The 21369-nt window shown below is 40.3% G+C and overlaps 5 protein-coding genes across 5 annotated transcripts; 2 read left to right on the plus strand and 3 right to left on the minus strand.

Annotated features, from left to right (window-relative positions):
• Nucleotides 1-2488: 2488 nt before the first annotated feature.
• Nucleotides 2489-3510, minus strand: LOC126712679 (calcium-binding protein CML37-like). Its single transcript, XM_050412112.1, has one exon. It carries the CDS (start codon nucleotides 3262-3264, stop codon nucleotides 2668-2670), a length of 597 nt encoding a protein of 198 aa, XP_050268069.1. The 5' UTR covers nucleotides 3265-3510; the 3' UTR covers nucleotides 2489-2667.
• Nucleotides 3511-4886: 1376 nt separating this feature from the next.
• Nucleotides 4887-5954, minus strand: LOC126695609 (uncharacterized). The gene has a single exon (XM_050392432.1). It carries the CDS (start codon nucleotides 5952-5954, stop codon nucleotides 4887-4889), a length of 1068 nt encoding a protein of 355 aa, XP_050248389.1.
• Nucleotides 5955-5963: 9 nt separating this feature from the next.
• LOC126695618 (uncharacterized) lies at nucleotides 5964-6839 on the minus strand. The gene has a single exon (XM_050392443.1). The coding sequence runs from the start codon at nucleotides 6837-6839 to the stop codon at nucleotides 5964-5966; it is 876 nt and encodes a 291-aa protein (XP_050248400.1).
• Nucleotides 6840-14748: 7909 nt separating this feature from the next.
• On the plus strand, nucleotides 14749-15294 carry LOC126695626 (uncharacterized). Its single transcript, XM_050392454.1, has one exon. It carries the CDS (start codon nucleotides 14749-14751, stop codon nucleotides 15292-15294), a length of 546 nt encoding a protein of 181 aa, XP_050248411.1.
• Nucleotides 15295-16030: 736 nt separating this feature from the next.
• On the plus strand, nucleotides 16031-18202 carry LOC126695638 (uncharacterized). The gene is made up of 3 exons (XM_050392464.1): nucleotides 16031-16301; nucleotides 16386-17601; nucleotides 17974-18202. The coding sequence occupies exons 1-3, from the start codon at nucleotides 16031-16033 to the stop codon at nucleotides 18200-18202; spliced, it is 1716 nt and encodes a 571-aa protein (XP_050248421.1).
• Nucleotides 18203-21369: the final 3167 nt, after the last annotated feature.

Consider the following 21369-nt stretch of genomic DNA (forward strand, 5'->3'; position numbering starts at 1 on the left):
CTGATGAGACAAAAGGGCTCGGTCAGTTCACCGAGATATAGAACAGAAAGGAGAGACCCACAACCCAGAGACTTACGCCCACGCCGATCACAATCGGAAATCACAACCAGACCCACAACCAAACCCACAATCCAAAATCACAACCACAACCCAGACCCATAACCAGACCCACGCCGATAGAACAGAGAGGAGAGAGCGAACAAAAGGGGAAAAAAACCCGGTGAAGGATATAGATCAGTGATGGTAGAGAGGAAATCGATGGTGGCTCATATTCATAAATGGGAAGAGAATAGAGCAACAAGGAAGAGGGAAGAAGAAAGAGAATGGGAGAGTGGAGATGGAGATGGAGGCAGTGAGCTAAAGGAGAAGATGAAAGAGATATGAGAGTGAAAGAGAAATAAAAAATTAATAAACCCAATATACCACAGCTTACCGTACAGTTGCAAATTTGTGATTGTACTGCAGCAAGTTGCAAAAAATATAGCATTTACAATATCTGATAAATGGGGTCAAACTTGGTTTGGTGTGGGATATGTGCCAAATATTTAGCATTTGACACATATCCCACATTTGCTGTGGGTGCTCTAAGGAATTATATTAATATAATAATAACAAACCACACCCACTCACTTTTTTTTTTTAACCACCACAACCAATCATTTGAGGATGTATAATAGATACTTTAACCACCACAACCAATCATTTAAATAATATATACTTTAACACAAGAATATATTATTATTTTGAAATTAAAACTATCACTTAATCCACAATTGGTTCAAAAAAAAATTTCACAATTGAAATAATTTTTTTAAATCATCAATAATAATTTGTTGCTTAAAATTTGTGGTTACCTTCAATGGAATTTGAGACTCTATTGTTTAGGAGATTTTTGTTCTTTTCTTTTTGTATCTAAGCAATAATATATTTATTTGTGTGTTCATGACTTGATGTGTAAGAAACTAAATGTTAGTGATGTGCTACCTCGTCACTTGGTTTTAGAAGGACGCATTTGAATTTATTTATTTTTTAGGTTAAGAGAGAAAGAATATACTCTTGGATTATCTAATAATATATTTTTTTAGGTAAAAATGATGTTTAGAAATCAAACTATTAAGAGAAATATTAGATTCATTAGTTTAATTAATTAATGATAATCCCAACTGACTTTCAAGGGAGTTCTAAATAATCAAGGACAATATACTAGCTAAATTGATTTTTTTTTTGAGAAAAGCTAAATTGATTTTAGAGAGACTAATGAAGCAATATGTGTTGCCCCTAAGGTATGTATTTCGTTTATTTTTAGATAGAATATTTCATGGGATATTCTCACGAGACTATCCTCTCATAGATAGTACGTGGAATCTATATATGCGGTGGTGGGGTACGTGTTGACGGTGTTGTTACTTTACTATCTAGTTTTTTTTTTGAGAAAGACTTTACTATCTAGTTAATTATTTTAAACTTCCTTTTTGGCTGGTCTAAAGATTTTAAACATAGACTATTTTATAGGATTCCATGATTTTATTTTATTTTTTCTCGTCTTTATGGTTTATGAGTTTTATTTTGCTGCATAATTGTACAAAGTACTAGCCTCTAAGCACACACTCATGCACGTGCCTAGAGATTTTTTTTTTTTTTTTTTTTTTTAAGGTTAATAATTTACATTTATCATAATTCAGAATTGCTGCATTCTTTAATCATAAAATACCTAAGGGCGTGATGAGATTTATATACAAAAAATTTATTTCACTCATAAACGCATATATCTCATCACATTCCTAAATATTTTGTTATTAAATAATTCAGTAATCCCAAATTATGATGAATGCAAATTATTAATCTTAAAAAAAAAAATAGAAGAGTCTCTAAGCATGTGCTAGTAGAGACTAAAAATATATAGAGATAAAATAAGAGATCATCCAAATGTATTTGGCTATGTTAATGGGAAGATTTTGTTTTGCACGTGGGTCGGTTGGCTGTTGGCAGATTGATTGTTTTATTGTTTTGGCAATATGGATAAATATGTGTTTTCAATTTTAAGTGAGTTTTTTTTTTTTTTTTTTTTTTTTTTTTTTTTTTTTTTTTTTTTTAATGAACTCATGGAACGTGGGTCGGCAGATAAATTGGGACATATTGGGCGTTTCATTTTTCACCAATAAAGATAATAGAGTGTTTTGAATTTTGAGTGGGTATAAAATTTGGATTTTTCCCGCATTAGAGATAGTTGTGATTTGTGTGGCCTATTCTTAAGGGCAATAGGAGAACGTGGGTAGGAAAAATTGAGCAGTTTTTTATTTTTTTATTCATTAAATTATTAAATTTAAATTACTTATATATCTTAAGTTATTTATCTCACTAAAGTAATGTTTTGTAAAGATTAGGGGTTATTTAGAGAATTTAGTCATCAAATAACTAACTTTTTGAATCTTTTTAATATATAGATTAAAAAAAAAAAAAAAACAAGTCGAGGAGGTGCCAGAGGGAGTGAAAAGAAAAAAAGAATTTGGAGTGATATAAGCTGGTTATTCTACAAGATTATGGAAATCTTTTCTTAACCAATGAACTAATTAGCAAAAGAATGAACTAATTAACAAGTAACAAAGACCAATCATTGAAGGAAACGGACAAATATCCTCAGTGAACAGCAATACTATTAGATATGAATTAGCGCATCATAATTCGGAACTCATCAAAGCTCAGGACACCGTCTCCATTGAGATCAAACATTCGAATCATGGCTTTGCAATCCTGAGTAGACTTGGACTCGCCGAGTCGACTCAGCATCCTCTTCAAGCTTGTGGGGGTGATACAACCTGACCCCTCCATTTCATACATTCCAAAAGCCTCTCTCAGCTCCTCATTCTTGTCTTCCTCTCCCCCTGCGTCCATCAGCTTCTGGAATTCCTCAAAATCGAGCTGCCCATCTCCATTCAAATCAGATGTTTTCACGGCTGCTTCTGCCTCATCCATTGACAGCTCGCCCCCAACAGTTCTCACACAGCTTTGTAATTCAGAAGGAGATATTTTACCATCTCCATCCTCGTCAAAGTAATCAAACACCCTTCGAAGCTCGCTGCAGTGGTTTTTGCTTGCATTGGAAGCAGTCGGTGAAAGAGAACGCTTATCCGCCTTTCTCCTTGGAGACAATTTACTACGTAATCTTCCCAAAGTAGATTTTTTCGGTGAACTTGAACTGGGCTTTTCTTCCATTGAAATTGGAGAAGAGGAGGAAGAAGAAGCTGCATCGTGTGTATTCTTCATGATGAAACCCGGATTAATTGAAGGCAGTTTGCTAAATCAAAGAACTTTGAACTGGGTATATACTTGAAATTAAGAAATTAGTTTGAATGGATGTAACAAACAGCAAGGTTGGCTCTTTATATAGAGGGAGATATCAAGTTAATTAGAAATAGAATGATGAGTTTGAAAAACGCGGAAAAAGGAATCCTAAAAACGGAAAGGAGAATAAAGGTAAATATGACGATATAATGAAATAACTGATGATGTTATGGAACGCGATGACAGACTCGTGGAAAAGCTTTTATATATGTTATATATGTATGGCCTTCTAATGGGAATATGGTTGGGTGTTATGCAGAACACGGTTTTGAGGTGTCACATCGAGTAACATATTTAAAGTATGATGTTTTGCCAGTTGTTTTTTATAAGGGGAGATTAGGACGACCATGACGTTGATAAGATATATATCTAATATGAGTAGGATTCAGTGGTAGTAGCGAGTGAACGGATGAGAGCGTGAAAGTATATATTGACTTTTGACTTTTCTGGACACTTTGGGAATTTTCTTGGTTTTTTTTTTTTTTTTTTCCCCTCTGTACTGTTCTTTCCTTTGTACATTTGTAATCGTAATTGTGGACGTGGAGGCACTCAGCAGTGTCGTACAATAATAAGTAACTCATAGTATCTGTTGTAGTTGGTCACCACCATTGGAATTATTTACGACAATCAAATAGAGAAAAACAGGTATTAACGGTCAGAGCTGTCTAAAGAAAGCGTGTTTTCTAGCAACAAACGAAATGAATTGGGATTAGTAATTTTAGTATATCTTAAACTTTATTGTTTAACTGAGAATGGTTCTGGTTTAATGGTTTTGAAATTATTTTACAAAGTATCTCTAACTATGAAGATGATTATCTTTATAGTAGTATGGTTTTATTTATGCTATGTTCACAGTGCACAATAGTGACTCATACACTGAAAAACAGTACGTACATGCAGTTCCAGTTGGTACCAGCATATTTTAGTTTTATAAAGACCGTCTTTTGTCTTCTCTTTTTTTTTCAATATAATCACAGACCATCTTTTATATAACTTACATTTGCTTTTAAAATGTCAGATTGTGAAAGAAATTGGGCAGGGGCGTAGCTAGGAGTACATACTTGGGGGGTCGGGTTGTAACAGAGATATACTAAATATAATTCTTAAGTCTATTGGATACAAAATTATCAACTTTCATATATCATTATATACTTGAACATGTTGGGAATTTAACCGAAATTCCAAACTTGTGAGAAACAAAAAAAAAAAATAGAGAAAACAAAACGCCAAAAGAAAAACAATCACACGCACAAGACAGTATTTACGTGGTTTGGCAATTTACCTACGTCCACAGAGTTGTAGGGATTTCACTATTATCAAAGAAAATTACAATGTGCGGCTACAGTGTTTTTCTTTCTCAAAAACAACAACAAGACAAAACCCTAATCACAAAAAAAAATGGCTTTTATATCCTGTGCACAGGATTCACAATGGGCTACAAAACGGGCCAAAAAAAATTTGTCGGCCCAAGCCTCCGTTGCATGGATTAAGCCTCAGTAAATCTCCCATTATTCGGGTCAGGTCAGGTCATCAACCGGATCAAATCATGCCTGACGACGATTTTTCATGGAATAAAATTCATCCATTATCATCTCTATAGTGAAATTCCCTACAACTTCCTTCTCTATATAAATTATCATATTATCTGCCAAAAGCTCATCCTCCATTCTATTGCGAAGTTTTGTTTTTAACAACTTCATAGCTAAAAAAGTTCGTTCTGTAGTTGCTGTAGAAACTGGAAGGGTCAACACAAGACGAATAAGTCTATCAATCAAAAAATAGATTTTAGACTTTCCTGAAATTTTTAATCCCCTACATAGTTCGGAAATTGTATTCATATTCTGAAAATCTGGATGTTTTATCACATCAAGCTCATAATGTTGCAATTGAAACTCCAAAAGTTTTTGTTCATGTTCAGTGAAATCTTGAGGATAATATTTCTTAACCAAATTGCATATATGAACAATTTTGAATAATCTAAAAGCATCCTTGGGATTTAAAGCTGAACTAAGAATGACAAGTTCCGTTGTTAGCTCACAAAATCTACTTTTCAATTCTTGCAATTGAAAGTCTATTGCAACTGTAAATATGTCAATTCTAAAATGATGTTCTATTGTTAAATCGTCATCTTGACGACGATATCTACCTCGACCTTTAGTGTAATGAGCATTCATATCAGGAATATCAATTTCATGTTGCTCACAAAATGATATAACATTAGCAAGTAAAGGCTCCCATCCATCATCTCTTAACTTTTGAATAAGTGATTTTGTAGTTGAAATTAAATGCATGGCATTTAAAAGGTCTTGAGAATGTTGTTGCAAAGCTTGACAAAGAACATTAGTAATTCTCATTATCTCTTTCATCAAATGCAAGATTAAAATAAATTCAAATGATGTTAATACCTGATAAGCTCTCTCGGCATCACCGCGTTGTTTATAGTTAGCCCTTTCCTCAGAGATAGTGTTGATAACTTTGCAAGTAGCATCAAACATTTTAATCAAACTACAAATAGATTGAAAATGAGATCCCCACCTAGTATCTCCAGCTCGTTGCAAAGTACCAATCTGGTTTGCACCTCTTCCAGTCTCAATTTCATTAGAAGCAATCATATTCTCAACTTATTCTGCTTGAGCATGTTGCAATTCATCATTACGCTTACTAGAACCAACAACAATATTGATAATATTAACCAAATGATCAAAGAATTGATGAACATCTTTTACTTCTCTAGATGTTGTAACTAGAGCTAATTGCAACCTATGAGCTATACAATGTACATAATAAGCATATGGGCAATCTTTAAGAAAAAGAGCTTGTAATCCATTCCATTCACCACGCATGTTACTAGCCCCATCATATCCTTGACCTCGAATATTTTCAATGTGGAGGTTGTAACGAGAAAGGACAGCACATATCTCATTCTTTAAAGTCAATGCAGTAGTGTCTCTAACATGCACAACATGAAAGAAACACTCTTTAATGAAACCTTCTTTATCAACAAACCTCAAAATGATGGCCATTTGCTCTTTCTTCAACTCATCCCGGGCTTCATCAACAAGAATGCAAAATTTTGCATCCCCAATTTCTTCACGAATAGCATTTCGCACATTACTAGCAAGAATATGCAAAATCTCCTTTTGAATTGTGGGTGATGTATATTTGGCATTTCCTGGAGCATTTTCCAAGACAACACTAGCTACTTTGTCATTGAAAGTTGATGTGAATTTTATCAATTCAATAAAATTACCTCTATTTTTTGAATCAAGGCTTTCATCATGACCTCTAAAAGCACAAGCTTGGAATACTAGCCATCGAGCACACTCTATTGAGGTTTTGAGCCGCAATTGATTATTCTCTAATTCTTTTGACGTTTGTTTCTCAATTAGCTTGTCAATATGTCGTGAATAATTCTTTAAATCTTCAAAACATTTCACAGTAATTTTATGTGTGGAGTTTGGTTCTTTCCCTACATGACGAATTAAATGACAATTCATTCTATCTTTCACCTTTTTCCTATTATTAAAACCTGTTGAAATGAATGCATCTGATCCGGGACGACCTATTGGTTTCTTACTAAAAAGGTAGCAAGGTAGACAATATATCGCATCCATTGAAGGTGAGTATTCCAACCAATCCTTATGTGAAACAAACCATGAAGGTTGAAATCGATAACGATGAGTATCATCATTGTATGGATAGTCTATATCTTTAGGTTGGTATGGACCTTCTATGAGATAAACTCGTCGGATTTCATCTTGTTTGTTGATAGGAAATTCACATATTTGTTTACGTGTTCCTGGATCACGATCTATCTCTTCAAATTGAAGTTTTAGACATTTGGAGGGGTGTTCATCAGGCATTAAAGTATTAACATTTGTTTCTACAGCCACAGGTGTCCTAATTTCTGAATTGCTAACATCTTTTTTCTTAAAGAATGCATCAATTGTTTTTCGTTTGCTCATAATTCTTTTAGCTTTAAGAATATGACTAAAAAATTAACCTAAAAAGAATTTTAAAAAATAAAATTTTAATTAGAAATTTTTACTTAGTTATATGAATGTTATTCATACTCAAGAAAAAAACAAAATCTCCACTATAATTTAAACAGTCAACCCATTTTTAATACAACTTTAATTTATATATAAAATAATAGGTGAAGCAGAGAGAGTGTGAAATTGAATTTCAAATTAGAACTCTAATTTCGTGCCATGTGTCTAGAATCTGAAATTGAAGTTGAATTTTGCATCATGTGGTTAAATGTATGTGGGCTCATTCTCATTAAAACCACTTCTATGTATCGGGTCAAGTGAGTTACTGTGCTAATTAAGTTTTTTCTTGATTTTGTAGTCAAACATGAAAACCGAAGAGATTAATATCGGTGATAAGAACTTGGTTTGGGTACATTGCATAATTTCCAAAAAGATAGCAAAGCTAGAGTTTGCATTTTTGTTATAAATTGCTTACAAAGTTTGCATCTTTACATTTGCACTGAGTTTCAGATTAAAGTGCTTTCTTCTTAGTTTTGACACTGAGCTTTGTTTACCATTCACTTAAAAAGTTTGCATATTTACATTTGTTATAAATTGCTAATATGTGATTAAATGCACATTATGCCTAAAATTCACTATCCTTATATTTGGGATTTTGTTCAGGTTTAACACTTATAACAATGAAGAAAGCACTGCTATGGACCGATGGATGATACTTTTTGCAGGCTGCAAAGGAACTTAGTGATCAATGGAATCTCACGCGAATTGGAGAGGACCTGGCTGTAGATGTCTGGATGACAGATGTGAGTCACTATATTTTTAAAATGTTCAGTGAAGGTAAAGGTTATGAACAATGTAAATTTTCTGGAGAGAGATTTATTATTCTATATTTACGCAAATTTGGTCGCCTTCTTGGAGTGGATCACTCCACCCTATCTTTCTACTAGAATTTTTTATTCAGATTGTTTTTAATTTTGCTGTCATGTGCAGAAGCCAATGAGATGAAATTAATAACACATTAAACACTCATGCTTTGGGAATCGGTAGTACCAATCTAAATCCATTGGACCTGCTTCGTGATAATACAACTATGAAGGATGTATAAAAACACGCACAAACCCCTCTCTCTATAAAAAGAGATTGGAGAGAATTTCTTTTATCAACCATGGAACTTCAGAGGTTTTTTCTTCACACAAATGCCCATCATGTTACAAAATGACCCATCGTAAAACTACAAAATGAGTACAAATCTGAGGATTTTTTTTTTTTTAATTTTAAATTTTTTAAGCTGCGAAAATTTCAATCACTAATAGAGATTGAAGATCCAAAAGCGTGAATGGATCTTTTGGATAAATATTGTCACCAAGGTTCATCTTTCTGTGTAAAATATATATACTGCTAAGTTTTGTTAATGAAATTTTCTGGTTAATAATATGAATTTAGACTTAACTGAGCCTTTTAAACATGAATAAACTCATGATTAATAATATATCCATTTCCGTGCAGTAGCACGGGGCTACATACTAGTTAATAATAACCCCTCAAACAAAAACAAAAATAATTTAATTAATTTGTCTTTTATAATGTATTGGTTAATTTAATTATATAGCTTTAATTAGTGTTGTTTAGCGTAACAATAAATTATATTGCTTTAATTTATTTGTCATTAATTATATTGCTTTAATTTGTTATATTGTTTAGCCCCTTGTACATATTACATTAAAAGAGCCGAACATTATACATTCCATGTGCAGCACAATAATTAAAGCAATGTAATGTGTTGCACATTACATTGCTTTAATTATTGTTTACCCGGCCCCATGAGCCCATCTACCCCCTCCCCACCCCACTCAACAGACAACAGACAAGCATAACATGCGCCCCAATCACAATAGCCAGCTGCAATCAGAAAATTTTGCAATGCCAATCACAAATCACAACACAGTGAACACACGTTACACTAAAGACCAACAAAAAGGGATAAGATAAAGCCAAATTTAAAAAGACAAAAAAGGAAAAAAGCAAAAGCCAGCCAATAAGAGACTCACGGTTCAAAAGAGAGAGAGACTTACTGAGATGTGAGATCAGATAGGCTATTAAAGTTAAAGAATAAAGAGAGAGACGTTCATAAATTTCCTTTCATTTTTTCATTCAATGAGATAGAGAGAGAGAGAGACTGAGAGAGAGTTAGAGAGAGAAAAACCTTAAGGGAGGGCCGGACTGCCGGAGGGAGCAACGAGCACCGCTGCACCGGAGCAGAGGCAGAGCGATCTGCGATCTCCGATGACCAATCTACGATCTGCGAAAATTTCGTTTCATTTTTTCATTTCAGTGAGATAAAGAGAGAGAGACTGAGAGAGAAAAAGAGAGAAATACCTTGAGGGAGGGTCGAAGGGAGCACCGAGCACCGGAGCAGAGGTAGAGCGATCTGCGATCTGTGATCTTCGATCTAAGATCTGCGATCTGCGATCTGCGATGAGGGGCGAGCGACGACGACGACGTCGAGCGAGCTGCGGCGTCGCGGCGACGTGACCCTGGGTTTGGTTTACTGGGGTTTGGTTTTGGTTTGTGTATTGGGGATTTTTTTTTTAGATAAACACCTTTGTGTTTGGTTTGCTGGAGGTTTTTTTTTTTTTTTTTTTGAGAAGTTGGTTTGTTGGAGTTTGATTTGCTTTTGCTCTGTATAGATAGTATTGGGGTTTGATTTCTCTGCTAGCAATGTGATGGGGTTGATTTCTCTGCTAGCGACGTGATGGGTTCATTTTCTGATTCTCTGTATTGATTTTTTTTTTTTGGTTGAGAATCCGTGGGCGAGCTACCTCTGTAATCTATTGGGCTCACCGTGGGCTTGGCTCTGTTAAATTTTTTTTTTTAGATTTTAGCTCAAATTTTTTTTGGGCTTTTTTTTTTTTTTTTTTTTTTTTTTTTTTTTTTTTAATTTAAGGGTGTTCCTAAATTTTGATTGAGGGCTGGGAGAATGGGTGAGAAATGGGTAGGGGGGGCCGGCTGTCTAATGTTGGGGGGGCCCAATTATTTTTTCTTCATAGTCTAATGGGAAAATTTTTTTTTTTTTTTTTTGCAAGGGCCACGGCCCCCCCAAGCCACTGTGTGGCTCCGCCCCTGAAATTGGGCAAGATCTGTCACAATTCAAATGTGGCCATGCTCATCTCTTATGTAAAGTGATACGAATATACGATATCCATCAAGTATTTTCCCCTTCAAGTTCATCGTGGTTTAGTTTGACAGAATTTCATCTTTTATTTTAAACATTTTAGAGCAGCGCACAAGTACTACTGCATCCCTTCTTACTATCAAAGAGATGTTAGGGATTGTCCTATTGATCTAGGTAAACTCTTATCTATTTCTATATAATACTAAAAACGGAAGCATAACATTTAATATTGTTATGCTCACATTCAGTCATGTCAGTAACCGTGTCATTTCCATCATTTTTTTGATATTTTTCCAACAATTTAAAAATAATTTCTATTAATTTAAAAATACTAAAAAATATAAAATAAATCACATCTCTATCTCCACCATAAAACCCACTTCTTATCTATATCTCTCTCTTAACTCATCATCTTCCTCTTCTAAAAAAAAAAAAAAAAAACACATCATCTTCCCACCAAACAAATTGCTAATGTTTCTCCTATTAATGACATCACCATTAAATCTCAATTGCCTTAAATTCAACAATCAATCATCTCTCTCTCTCTCTCTCTCTCTCTCTCTCTCTCTCTTCGACTTTTCATCTCCTTATTTTATGGTTTGTTGATTTTTTTTTTACGAAGTCATATTATAGTATTTCTTTTTTCTTTTCTTTTTTTCCACTTTTCAATTTTTAGTCTTTTTCTTTATATTCATGTTTACAAATTTTCTATACATAATTTCATTTTAACCATGAAAATTGTTTGTGTCTAAAAAATTGGAATGCGTTTTATTGATTTAGTACATGTGAAACAATTAAGCTCTTTTTTTTTTCTTTTTTGGTTTGGTAATGTTTTGTTTTGTATTGTTTGTTACTATGTCTGGATTCCATAGATAGAAAATAAATAGTATAATTTTAATGGTTCCTTTTTTTATTTTTTTTTTATTTATAAATCTATGGCAAACTAACCTTTCTCCTACCCTTCTCCACAATAAAAATCATTTAATGCATTGATGTTAATGTTATGGTATTTGTTCATCAATATGAATCCAACTGAAGGAGCTTTCTTAACGGACCAGCAAATAAAGAGCTCATCTATGCCAAATTCCATAGAGTTGAAGCAGATGCTATTTGCAAAATTCCAGTGAGTCTTAGGTCTGCATCGGATGCCATTTTTTGGCTTCACAGCAAGGATGGGGTATACTCTTACAAGTCTGGATATCAAGTTGCAAGACAGATTGCAAGGGAGCCTGGGTGGACTGAATGCTCCACGGGTCCAGCAAGAAGGCATGTATGGCAGAAGATTTGAAAGCTTGGAGTGCCGAATAAAATTAAGTTGTTTGGTTGGCATGCTTGTCATGAAATTCTGCCAACCCGTGTGAACTTGGCAAAAAGGAAAATCATTGAGGATAATCTATGTTAGTGTTGTGGGAGAGAACCTGAAACTGAAGCACATGTACTGTGGGAATGTGGGGCTACACAAGATGTTTGGGCAGGATGTGTACCTAGGCTCCAAAAGATGCCAAACAACCACGGCAATATCGTTAAGCTTCTTGAGACTCTGTTAGACAGGCTTCAGATCTCAGAGGTTGAGTTGTTTCTGGTCCAAGCTTCATTCATATGGAACTAGAGAAACACGGTCTTATATAGAGGAAGCTTTAAGGATCCAAAATGGCTTAACAAAAGAGCTAGCGACTACCTAAGGGACTATCAGCAAGCACAACGGCAACTTGTTGTTACTGCATCAACGACACAGAGGACCATCTGGCAGCCACCACCACATTCGTGCTTCAAACTTAACTTTGATGCAGCTATCATTGTTGAGTAGAACTGTACGGGATTTGGTGCAGTAATCCGAAACTACAGAGGAAAGGTGATGGCTGCTATGTCAGCCAAGGGTCCGCCGATGACAACTAGCGATGATGCATAAGCATTAGCTTGCAGGAAAGCGCTTAAATTCTCAATCGATGTGGGTTTTCTGGAGCTGATCATTGAAGGTGACAATGCGCATGTTATGAAGATTATAGGCTCATCACTACCAAACCGTTCTTCGCTGGGCATAATAATAGAGGATGTTAAGTGTCTTATGAATGGGATGCAAAATGTATATGTAAATAGTATTAGGAGGGAAGGATATATGGTGGCTCATGGCCTTGCGAGATTTGCTAAAAATGTTTCAAAAGATATGTATTGGCTGGAAGACTCCCCGCCTCCAGTGGTGGATGAATTGTACTTTGATATGCTGAATTTGAATGAATGAAATTATGTTGGTTTGGCTTTCAAAAAAAAAAAAAAAAGAAGTTAATAATTGATTAAGGTAAGGGAGTCATTAATTAACACATGGCAGCCATTTTAAAACGGCTTCTCTCCCCATCAAAACATTCATTTGCCTCCTTTTGTATTTAAAACCCATTGATTTAATTATATATATATATATATATATATATATATATATATATATATAAATGTGGGGGTAAAATTCATAAGTGGGCCTTAGGACCCGTGCGAAGCCCAGCCATAACAGGAAGTGAAGACATGGCCGGAAGACTTTCAACCCAATCCTGTTGGGCCGGACTTGTTTAAGGGGCTTCCGAGGAGGTGTGTCTTCTCGAACGCACCAAATGGGAGTCCAACGCACGCCCTGTACGCGGTGAGAAATCGTCCCAAGTAGAAGGAAAATGCCAAACGTTCAGGGGGTAGCCACAATTGCCACATTAAATGCAAGGAAGCTACTTTTCCAGCTGCATTAATGTAGAGAGGACAGGAGAATAGTGTTATCTTGGCCAGTGCAACTCACAGAAAAAGAAGGGGGATGTCCGATGGGATAGACACTCAAGTGGAGGCCCAGATGGTTAACAAGTGTAAGGCTATTATCAATTGAAGGATGTTATATAAGAGAAGAAATTCCCCATGGGTGGGGGATCGGAAAATTGATAGAAAAAGGAAGGAAGAGAGAAAGAGAGAAAGGAATTCTGTAAACAGAGCATAAGAAGCACACATACAGCCCCATGGACTGTTATCCTGTGAAACTTAATGAAATATCCCCACATTCAAATTGTTGCATGGCTTACTAATAATTACGTTTACTCTGTCAAGACCTAGTTCTGTGACCCACTCTCTACAAATTCACTGTTGAGGGTCTTTTGGGCTAGAATCGCCTGCTTGCTGGGCCTAGGCCCCAAAAACAGCCCTTACAATTGGCGCCGTCTGTGGGGAGAATTTGTGTCTTGACAAGTGAAAACGCGAGAAATGGAAGGATCAGGTCCGCGCCAAACTGGACGTGCAGATTCCCAACAGCAGGACAATTTTTTGAATCTCGAACGAGAGAGGGACCAAAATAAACAACGAGGGGGCAGTGTGAACACCTCTCACACGAGTGAAAGCCATTCAAAGGGGAAGGGTCATGCATCCCCTGAGCAAAACGATCGAAGGGCTCTACAGCAAGAGATTGACGACTTAAAGAAAAAGTTGCGCCGAGCGCAGCGAAAACGTCCCTTACCCGGCTCGGACAGTAGCAGTGATGAGGATAACGAATACAGGCAAAAATCAAGAACTCCTCTAAGCGAGACTTTTTCTTACGAAGAAGAGCAGCCTCACAAGCGCAGCCACAAAAGTCCATCTTATGAGATAGAAGGGAATTATGATGATGTCGCCATTAGCACGTTCAAGAGGGGCCTGCCGACAGAGCACGGCCTAAGGAAGTCCCTTACTGGGAAGCCAGTCACCAGCGTGCGTCAACTCATGGACAGGATTGACAAGTACAAAAGGGTCGAGGAGGACCAGCAGATAGGGAAGGGTAAAGCAAAGGTTGTCCCTCAGGAGAGGAGGGACTTCAGGTCGGAACGATTTAACAACAAAAACAGGCCGAGAAGAGACTATATAGAGCAGCCCGGATCTACTGGAGCTCAGGCAGTCCATGCTGTGTTCCGAGAACCGCTTCACAAAATCCTAAAGAAGGTGAAGTATGAGCCTTTCTTTCAGTGGCCGAACAAGATGGCTGGTGATCCTTTGAAGCGCAATCAGAACCTGTATTGCGCGTACCATCAGGAGCCAGGTCACACCACTGATGATTGCAGGAACCTGAAGAACCATTTAGATCGGCTCGTTCGAGAAGGGAAGCTGAGACATCTGCTGCATCGCCTTGAAGGATGGTAGGAACCGTCGAACAATGAAACCAGACGAAGTACGTTGAGGCCACCCATTGGCACAATTAATGTCATTCTCGCCGCACCTGGAAGGATAGGCTCTGCCCCCTTCAGGGTAATGTCAGTGAGCAGGTTCCCAACTGAGCCAGACAACAGGGAATCTAAGAGAGCCAGGGTGGGCGCCGCTCCCTTGATTGGGTTCTCGAATGAGGATAAGCGAGGTACCCTTCAACCCCACGATGATGCCCTGGTCGTCACGCTCAGAATTGGAGGTTATAACGTGAAAAGGGTGTTAGTTGATCAAGGTAGCGCTGTGGAGGTAATGTACCCCGACCTATATAAGGGGTTGAACTTAAGGCCAGAAGACCTGTCACCGTACGACTCCCCTCTGGTCAGCTTTGAAGGAACAACCGTCACACCGAAAGGCATGATTAGGCTGCCAGTGCAAACGGACTCGGACGTGGTGGAAGTGAACTTCATTATGGTAGATGCGTATTCCCCCTACACAGCTATCGTGGCCCGGCCGTGGCTTCATGCACTAAGGGCTGTACCATCAACCCTGCACCAAAAAGTGAAATACCCGTCAGGAGGTCAAGTAAAAGAAATTTTGGGAAGCCAAGGAATGGCCAGGCAATGCATGGTGTCGGCGATCTCACGATGGTAAAATGATGAACCTTCCGCATCAGCCGAGAACGGATTATAGCAATTAATGAACTCGATCCCAACTGCGGGTGATCGAAGACCAGCCACGGAGGTAAGCTGTGAGGATTTGGAGAAAGTACTCGTCGGATCAGACCCTGAGAGATTTTTTCAAATTGGTTCAGAATTACCGCCCCAGGAGAAGTCAGCACTGATTGCTTTTCTCCGACAGAATGTAGATGTGTTTGCTTGGGACCCCTATGAGGCCCCCGAGGTCGACCCAAATTTCATCTGCCACCACCTTAATGTGAATCCGGCTATAACACCTAAGAGGCAGGCTCCTCGACGACCGTCGAAGAACATACCTACGTCGTGAGAGAAGAGGTCGCAAGATTGAAGAAAGCAGGGGCTATCAAAGAGGTCTTCTATCCCGAGTGGTTAGCCAACACGGTCGTGGTAAGGAAGAAGAGCGGGAAATGGCAGGTCTGCGTAGACTTCACAGACCTAAACAAGGCGTGCCCGAAGGATCCCTTCCCTATGCCCCGGATAGACCGGTTGGTAGATTCAACTGTCGGACACCCTAGAATGAGTTTCCTAGACGCCTTTCAGGGCTATCACCAGATACCCTTGGCTGCCAAAGACCAGGAGAAGACTGCTTTTGTCACCCCAGTTGGGAATTATCATTATAAGGTGATGCCCTTTGGCCTGAAGAATGCCGAGTCAACCTATCAAAGGATGATGACTAGGATGTTGAATAGCAGATGGGTAAGAGCATTGAAGTGTACATAGACGACATGGTGGTTAAAAGCAAGTTGGTTCCCGACCATATTGAAGACCTCGGCAACGTTTTTCAAATACTGAGAAAGTACAAGCTACGACTGAACGCAACCAAATGTTCATTTGGGGTGGGATCAGGAAAATTCTTGGGTTATATGGTGACTCACAGAGGCATAGAGGTTAACCCTGACCAAATAAGAGCCATCCATAGCTTGCAGCCTCCTTGGAATCCTAAAGAGGTCCAGAAGCTTACCGGTATGATAGCTGCTTTAAACCGTTTCATCTCGCGCTCAGCAGACAGATGCCAGCCATTTTTTCTCCTATTACACAAGTGGAAAGGATTTGAGTGGAATGAGGAGTGCGCTATAGCTTTCCAACAACTAAAGGAATACCTCGCCCAACCACCGATTATGTCCAGTCCTGATGCCGACGAGTTTTTGTTTGCCTACATCGTAGTAGCCCCTCATGTAGTAAGCTTGGTGCTGATCCGAGAAGACAACGGCACACAACGGTCAGTCTATTATGTGAGCAAATCACTGCAGGAGGCAGAAACCCGTTATCTTCCCCTCGAAAAAGCTATCTTGGCCATCGTACAGGCCACACGAAAGCTTCCCCATTACTTTCAAGCACACACTGTAGTAGTGTTAACTCAACTCCCCTTAAAGTCCATCCTGCGCAGCGCCAATTACACAAGCAGAATTGCAAAATGGGGAACGATTTTGGGCGCCTTCGACATTAGATACATGCCTCGCACCGCTGTAAAAGGCCAGGTCCTCGCCGACCTAGTAGCAGAATTCGCGGAGCCCACACTAGAAGGAAAGGAAGTGTCGGGATTACTAGGGGCTGATGAGAAGATGATTAGCACAATTTCTCCACATGAACACACTTGGTGGAAAGCACACATCGATGGCGCAGCGAATCAAAGGGGCTCAGGGGTAGGACTTGTCGTGCTTTCACCTGAAGGGATAACCATAGAGAAGTCATTGAGACTCGGATTTTCAGCTACGAATAACGAAGTCGAATATAAGGCGCTATTGGAGGGAATGTGGATGATCCGGAAAATGGGGGGGAAATCCGTGGACATGTTCTCGGATTCGAGACTCATTGTGGGACAGGTAAATGGAGACTTGGAGGCAAAGGTCGAAAGAATGAAAGAGTATCTGGTTCGGGTTAAGCACCTACAGACCCATTTTCATCACTTCCGCTTGACGCACGTCCCCAGAAGTGGGAACACTCATGCTGATTCTCTCGCAACGTTGGGTACCTCTTCGGCTCAGCCCCTTCCTCGAGTCATTTTGGTAGAAGATCTCATCCATCCGTTAACAGAGAAGGCCAGCGGGGTTCGATTATATAACATCAGGACAGGACCGAGCTGGATGGATCCTCTAATGCTGTACTTAAAGCACGACACCTTGCTAGATGATAAGGTTGAGGCTGACAAAATCAGGAGAAAAGCAACTCGATTCTGGTTGTCCGAGAACTCCAAGCTTTACAGACGCTCGTTCTCGGGGCCGTATTTACTGTGTGTGCACCCAGAGGCCATTGAACTCATCCTGTAAGAGTTACATGAAGGAATTTGCAGAAGTCATACGGGGGGTAGGTCTTTGTCCCACAGGGCCTTAACGATGGGTTATTGGTGGCCGAGCATGCATAAAGAAGCCCTGGAGTATGTGAAGAAATGTGACCAATGCCAGAGGTTCGCCCCGAACATACATCAGCCTGGCGGAAAGCTAAACCCATTGTCCAATCCCTGGCCATTTGCATAATGGGGCCTAGACATACTTGGTCCATTTCCCAAGGCAACAGGGAACAGGAAATTTCTTCTCGTCGGCACTGACTACTTCACCAAATGGGTGGAAGCTGAGGCACTGGCAAACATTAGGGACGTCGATGTCAAGAAGTTTCTCTGGAAAAATATTGTCACCAGGTTCGGCACCCCACACACCCTTGTGTCGGACAACGAGCTCCAGTTTGACAGCAACGCCTTCAGAAGGTACTGCAATGAGCTGGGAATTGTTAACCGGTACTCCACACCAGCTTACCCACAGGGTAGTGGACAAGCAGAAGCCGTTAATAAAACCATAGTGAATGGACTGAAAAAGAGACTAGATGACGCGAAAGGAAGATGGGTTGAGGAGCTAGCCCATGTCTTGTGAACATACCGCACCATACCTCGAAAGTCCACAGGGAAAACCCCTTTTTCAATGACCTATGGAGCCGAGGCTGTCATTCCACTGGAGGTGAACTTCCCAACACAGAGGACTACCGCCTTCTGCCCCACTGCCAATGACAAACTTCTGGAAAAGAGCTTGGACCTTATCGACGAAAGAAGGGAAGGCGCGATGGTCCATTTGGCTTACTATCAGCAGAAGCTCAAGCAAGGTTACGACGCCAAGGTAAAATCCAGACCATTGCCGCCAGGGGATCTAGTACTGACGAAGGTCCTGGGCACCGCGAGGAACACTGCATGGGGAAAGCTCAGACCAAACTGGGAGGGACCGTACCGTATCACTTCCGTGGTCGGCATAGGAGCCTACTTTTTGGAAAACTTGGATGAACATGTAATGCCACGCCCTTAGAATGTAAACAACCTGAAAAGGTACTGTTATTAATTAAAGATATAATTCTTGATGTCGTATTACTGCGCAGCCACTTAATCTAAGTGTTAAACAGAACCCAAGTCCTGCCTGGCTCCTCGGACCACAGACTTGGGGGAAATTAGCCGCGAAGGGATTCTCACTAAGTGTTAAACAGAACCCAAGTTCTGCCTGGCTCCTCGGACCACAGACTTGGGTGAAATTAACTGCGAAGGGATTCTCACTAAGTGTTAAACAGAACCCAAGTCCTGCCTGGCCCCTCGGACCACAGACTTGGGGGAAATTAACCGCGAAGGGATTCTCACTAAGTGTTAAACAGAACTCAAGTCCTGCCTGGCCCCTCGGACCACAGACTTGGGGGAAATTAACCGCTAAGCCATTCTCACTAAGTGTTAAACAGAACCCAAGTCCTGCCTGGCCCCTCGGACCACAGACTTGGGGGAAATTAACCGCGAAGGGATTTTCACTAAGTGTTAAACAGAACCCAAGTCCTGCCTGGCTCCTCGGACCACAGTCTTGGGGGAAATTAACCGCTAAGCCATTCTCACTAAGTGCTAAACAGAACCCAAGTCCTGCCTAACTCCTCGGACCAAGGACTTGGGGGAAAATTAAACTCGCAGCCATTTTGCCTAATTATTAACTATCGTTCTTTTCACGTATTCATTCACTTATGCTTGGTTTTCAACAGTTAGTGACAGAATAGACATCCATTCATGATGAAAATAAAAGAGAAGAAAACAATGATATTTGAAGGGAAATAACCTTTATCATTAAAACCCAAAAGCGGTTCTGTTTACAAACGCTAGCAAGGCAAAACAAAACAAAATACAAAAGGTAAAACAAATAAAATCCTACACTACTTTCCTAAGAGCCCTGAGTAGGAGCGGGCTGATCATCTGCTGCTTGGTTCCCCGAAGCAGCCTCCTTGACCTGTGTAATGATCTCACTAATACAAAGGCTGTCCTCGGGTAACTTGTCCTGCGCGGCCTGCTGCGTACCCCCAGCTTCGGGAATGGAGGAGTCCGTTGGAAGAGGCTCTTCGGAGGCAACCTCGCCAGGAATCTCACGTATGTCCTCCGGGAAAAAGATGTTCTCAACCCTCCAAAGATCGGAGTCTGCCGGGACAGCCGCCCGATCTAGGGCTACACCCCAGGACATGGTGATGTAATCCCTGCAAACGACGGCTACTTCCTCGGTCAGCCTGACCTCAGTATCACAGACTCCACAATCATATGAGGCCGCCACAACCTTCTCGGCAGCCTCCCTGGCCAAACGGGCCTCCTCCTTGGTTCTCGCGAGCTCGGCCTTAAGCGTTGAAACCGCCTGCTGCTCCGTCGTAAGTTTTTCCTCAGATTGGCAGAGCTGTATGCGCAGATCGTCAGCCTGCTTGGTGACATTCTTAAGGCCAGCGTCTGCACTCGCATGAGCCTTTTTCACCTCCTTTACTTCATTATTCAGGCGATCAAAATCCTGTTTGAGATCGCCAGCGGTCTTCTCGGCAGCAGAGCGGGACTGAGCCTTCCTATGCAAATCCTCACGAGCCTTCTTGGCCCATTCCTCAGCAATGTAAATTTGTTGAGTGACCTGCGCCCAAAAAAAAAAAAAATAAATAAAGACCTTGTTAAAAGATGACGATAAGTGAGTACATAATATGAGAACGAGATAGAAGATTCCATTTACCATGGCCATGTCCCTCTTCAATGACATGAAGAGGTCTGGTTGCCGAGTATTTCTGAGACCCTCCATATCACGAGGCAAGAGAAGAGACTGCTGTAAGGCCTCAGCCAAGAATGATGCCGGCCCTCGTTGGGATTCCCACAGGATCGCATCCCAGGAGATCGGAGCGCCGTCTAATTCGAGCTGCGACGACCATGTTCGTTGTTCCCTCCGAATGGCCGCCTCATCTCGGCTATCGACGGACCTAGTCCTCTTCTCTCGGGGCTCTTTCGTCTCCTTACCCTTCTTCTGAGGCCGGGCCTTTTCGCGGCCAACCTCTCCCTCCTTCGGTTCTTCTACAGGCCTTTTTCGCCTCAAATTGGGCATAGGCTGTAGCGCCGCATCCGATGTGAGAGGGAGAGGAGGAGTAGGAGCCTTAGGGGCAGGTTGTTCCTTAGGGACGTCCTTAGAGGATTGCCCTTTGTTCCTGTTGGATAGAAGGCCCCTGAGACCAGACCTTGGTTTCAAATTCATTCCTTCTTCCTCAGTCTCTTGGCTGGTATCAACTTGTGTGATGACTAAACCAAGGTCAAGAGCTGCTGAGGCACGGTCTAAATCTGTGTCGGAGTCCGAGAGCTCTACTACCCTGGCCGACACCTCTCCCTCCTCGGCAAATTGGAACTGGTCTATTTGTTCCTCTAAGGATGAATGCGAAGAACCAGCCTCCTCCTCCGGGACAACCGCTGCGGGAAGGGCGCGTTGGGCAGACAGCTGAACGGGAGGTAAGTCTGTCGAAGCAAGAAACCCCAGTATGGATACGTCAATACGTGCCAATCTTGGACTACCAGCCCTTATAGCTTGACCGGTGTCCACCAAGGATCGTGTAAAGGGAACGAAGTCCAAAATCAAAAGAGTCGACCGTAATTGTCCGTCCTCGCTTACGAAAATCTCAGATCTCAGGAGGTAATTTAGAGCCGGCACGTTGACCAAGCTCAGCCGAGGGGACGTTCGCTCCTTGTCTGTAAAGACCGTAGAAAGGGTTATGTTAGTCCGAGGAGGCATGCAACCAA

Source organism: Quercus robur, chromosome 2 (genome assembly GCF_932294415.1).
Source record: "Quercus robur chromosome 2, dhQueRobu3.1, whole genome shotgun sequence".
Lineage (NCBI taxonomy): Eukaryota > Viridiplantae > Streptophyta > Magnoliopsida > Fagales > Fagaceae > Quercus > Quercus robur.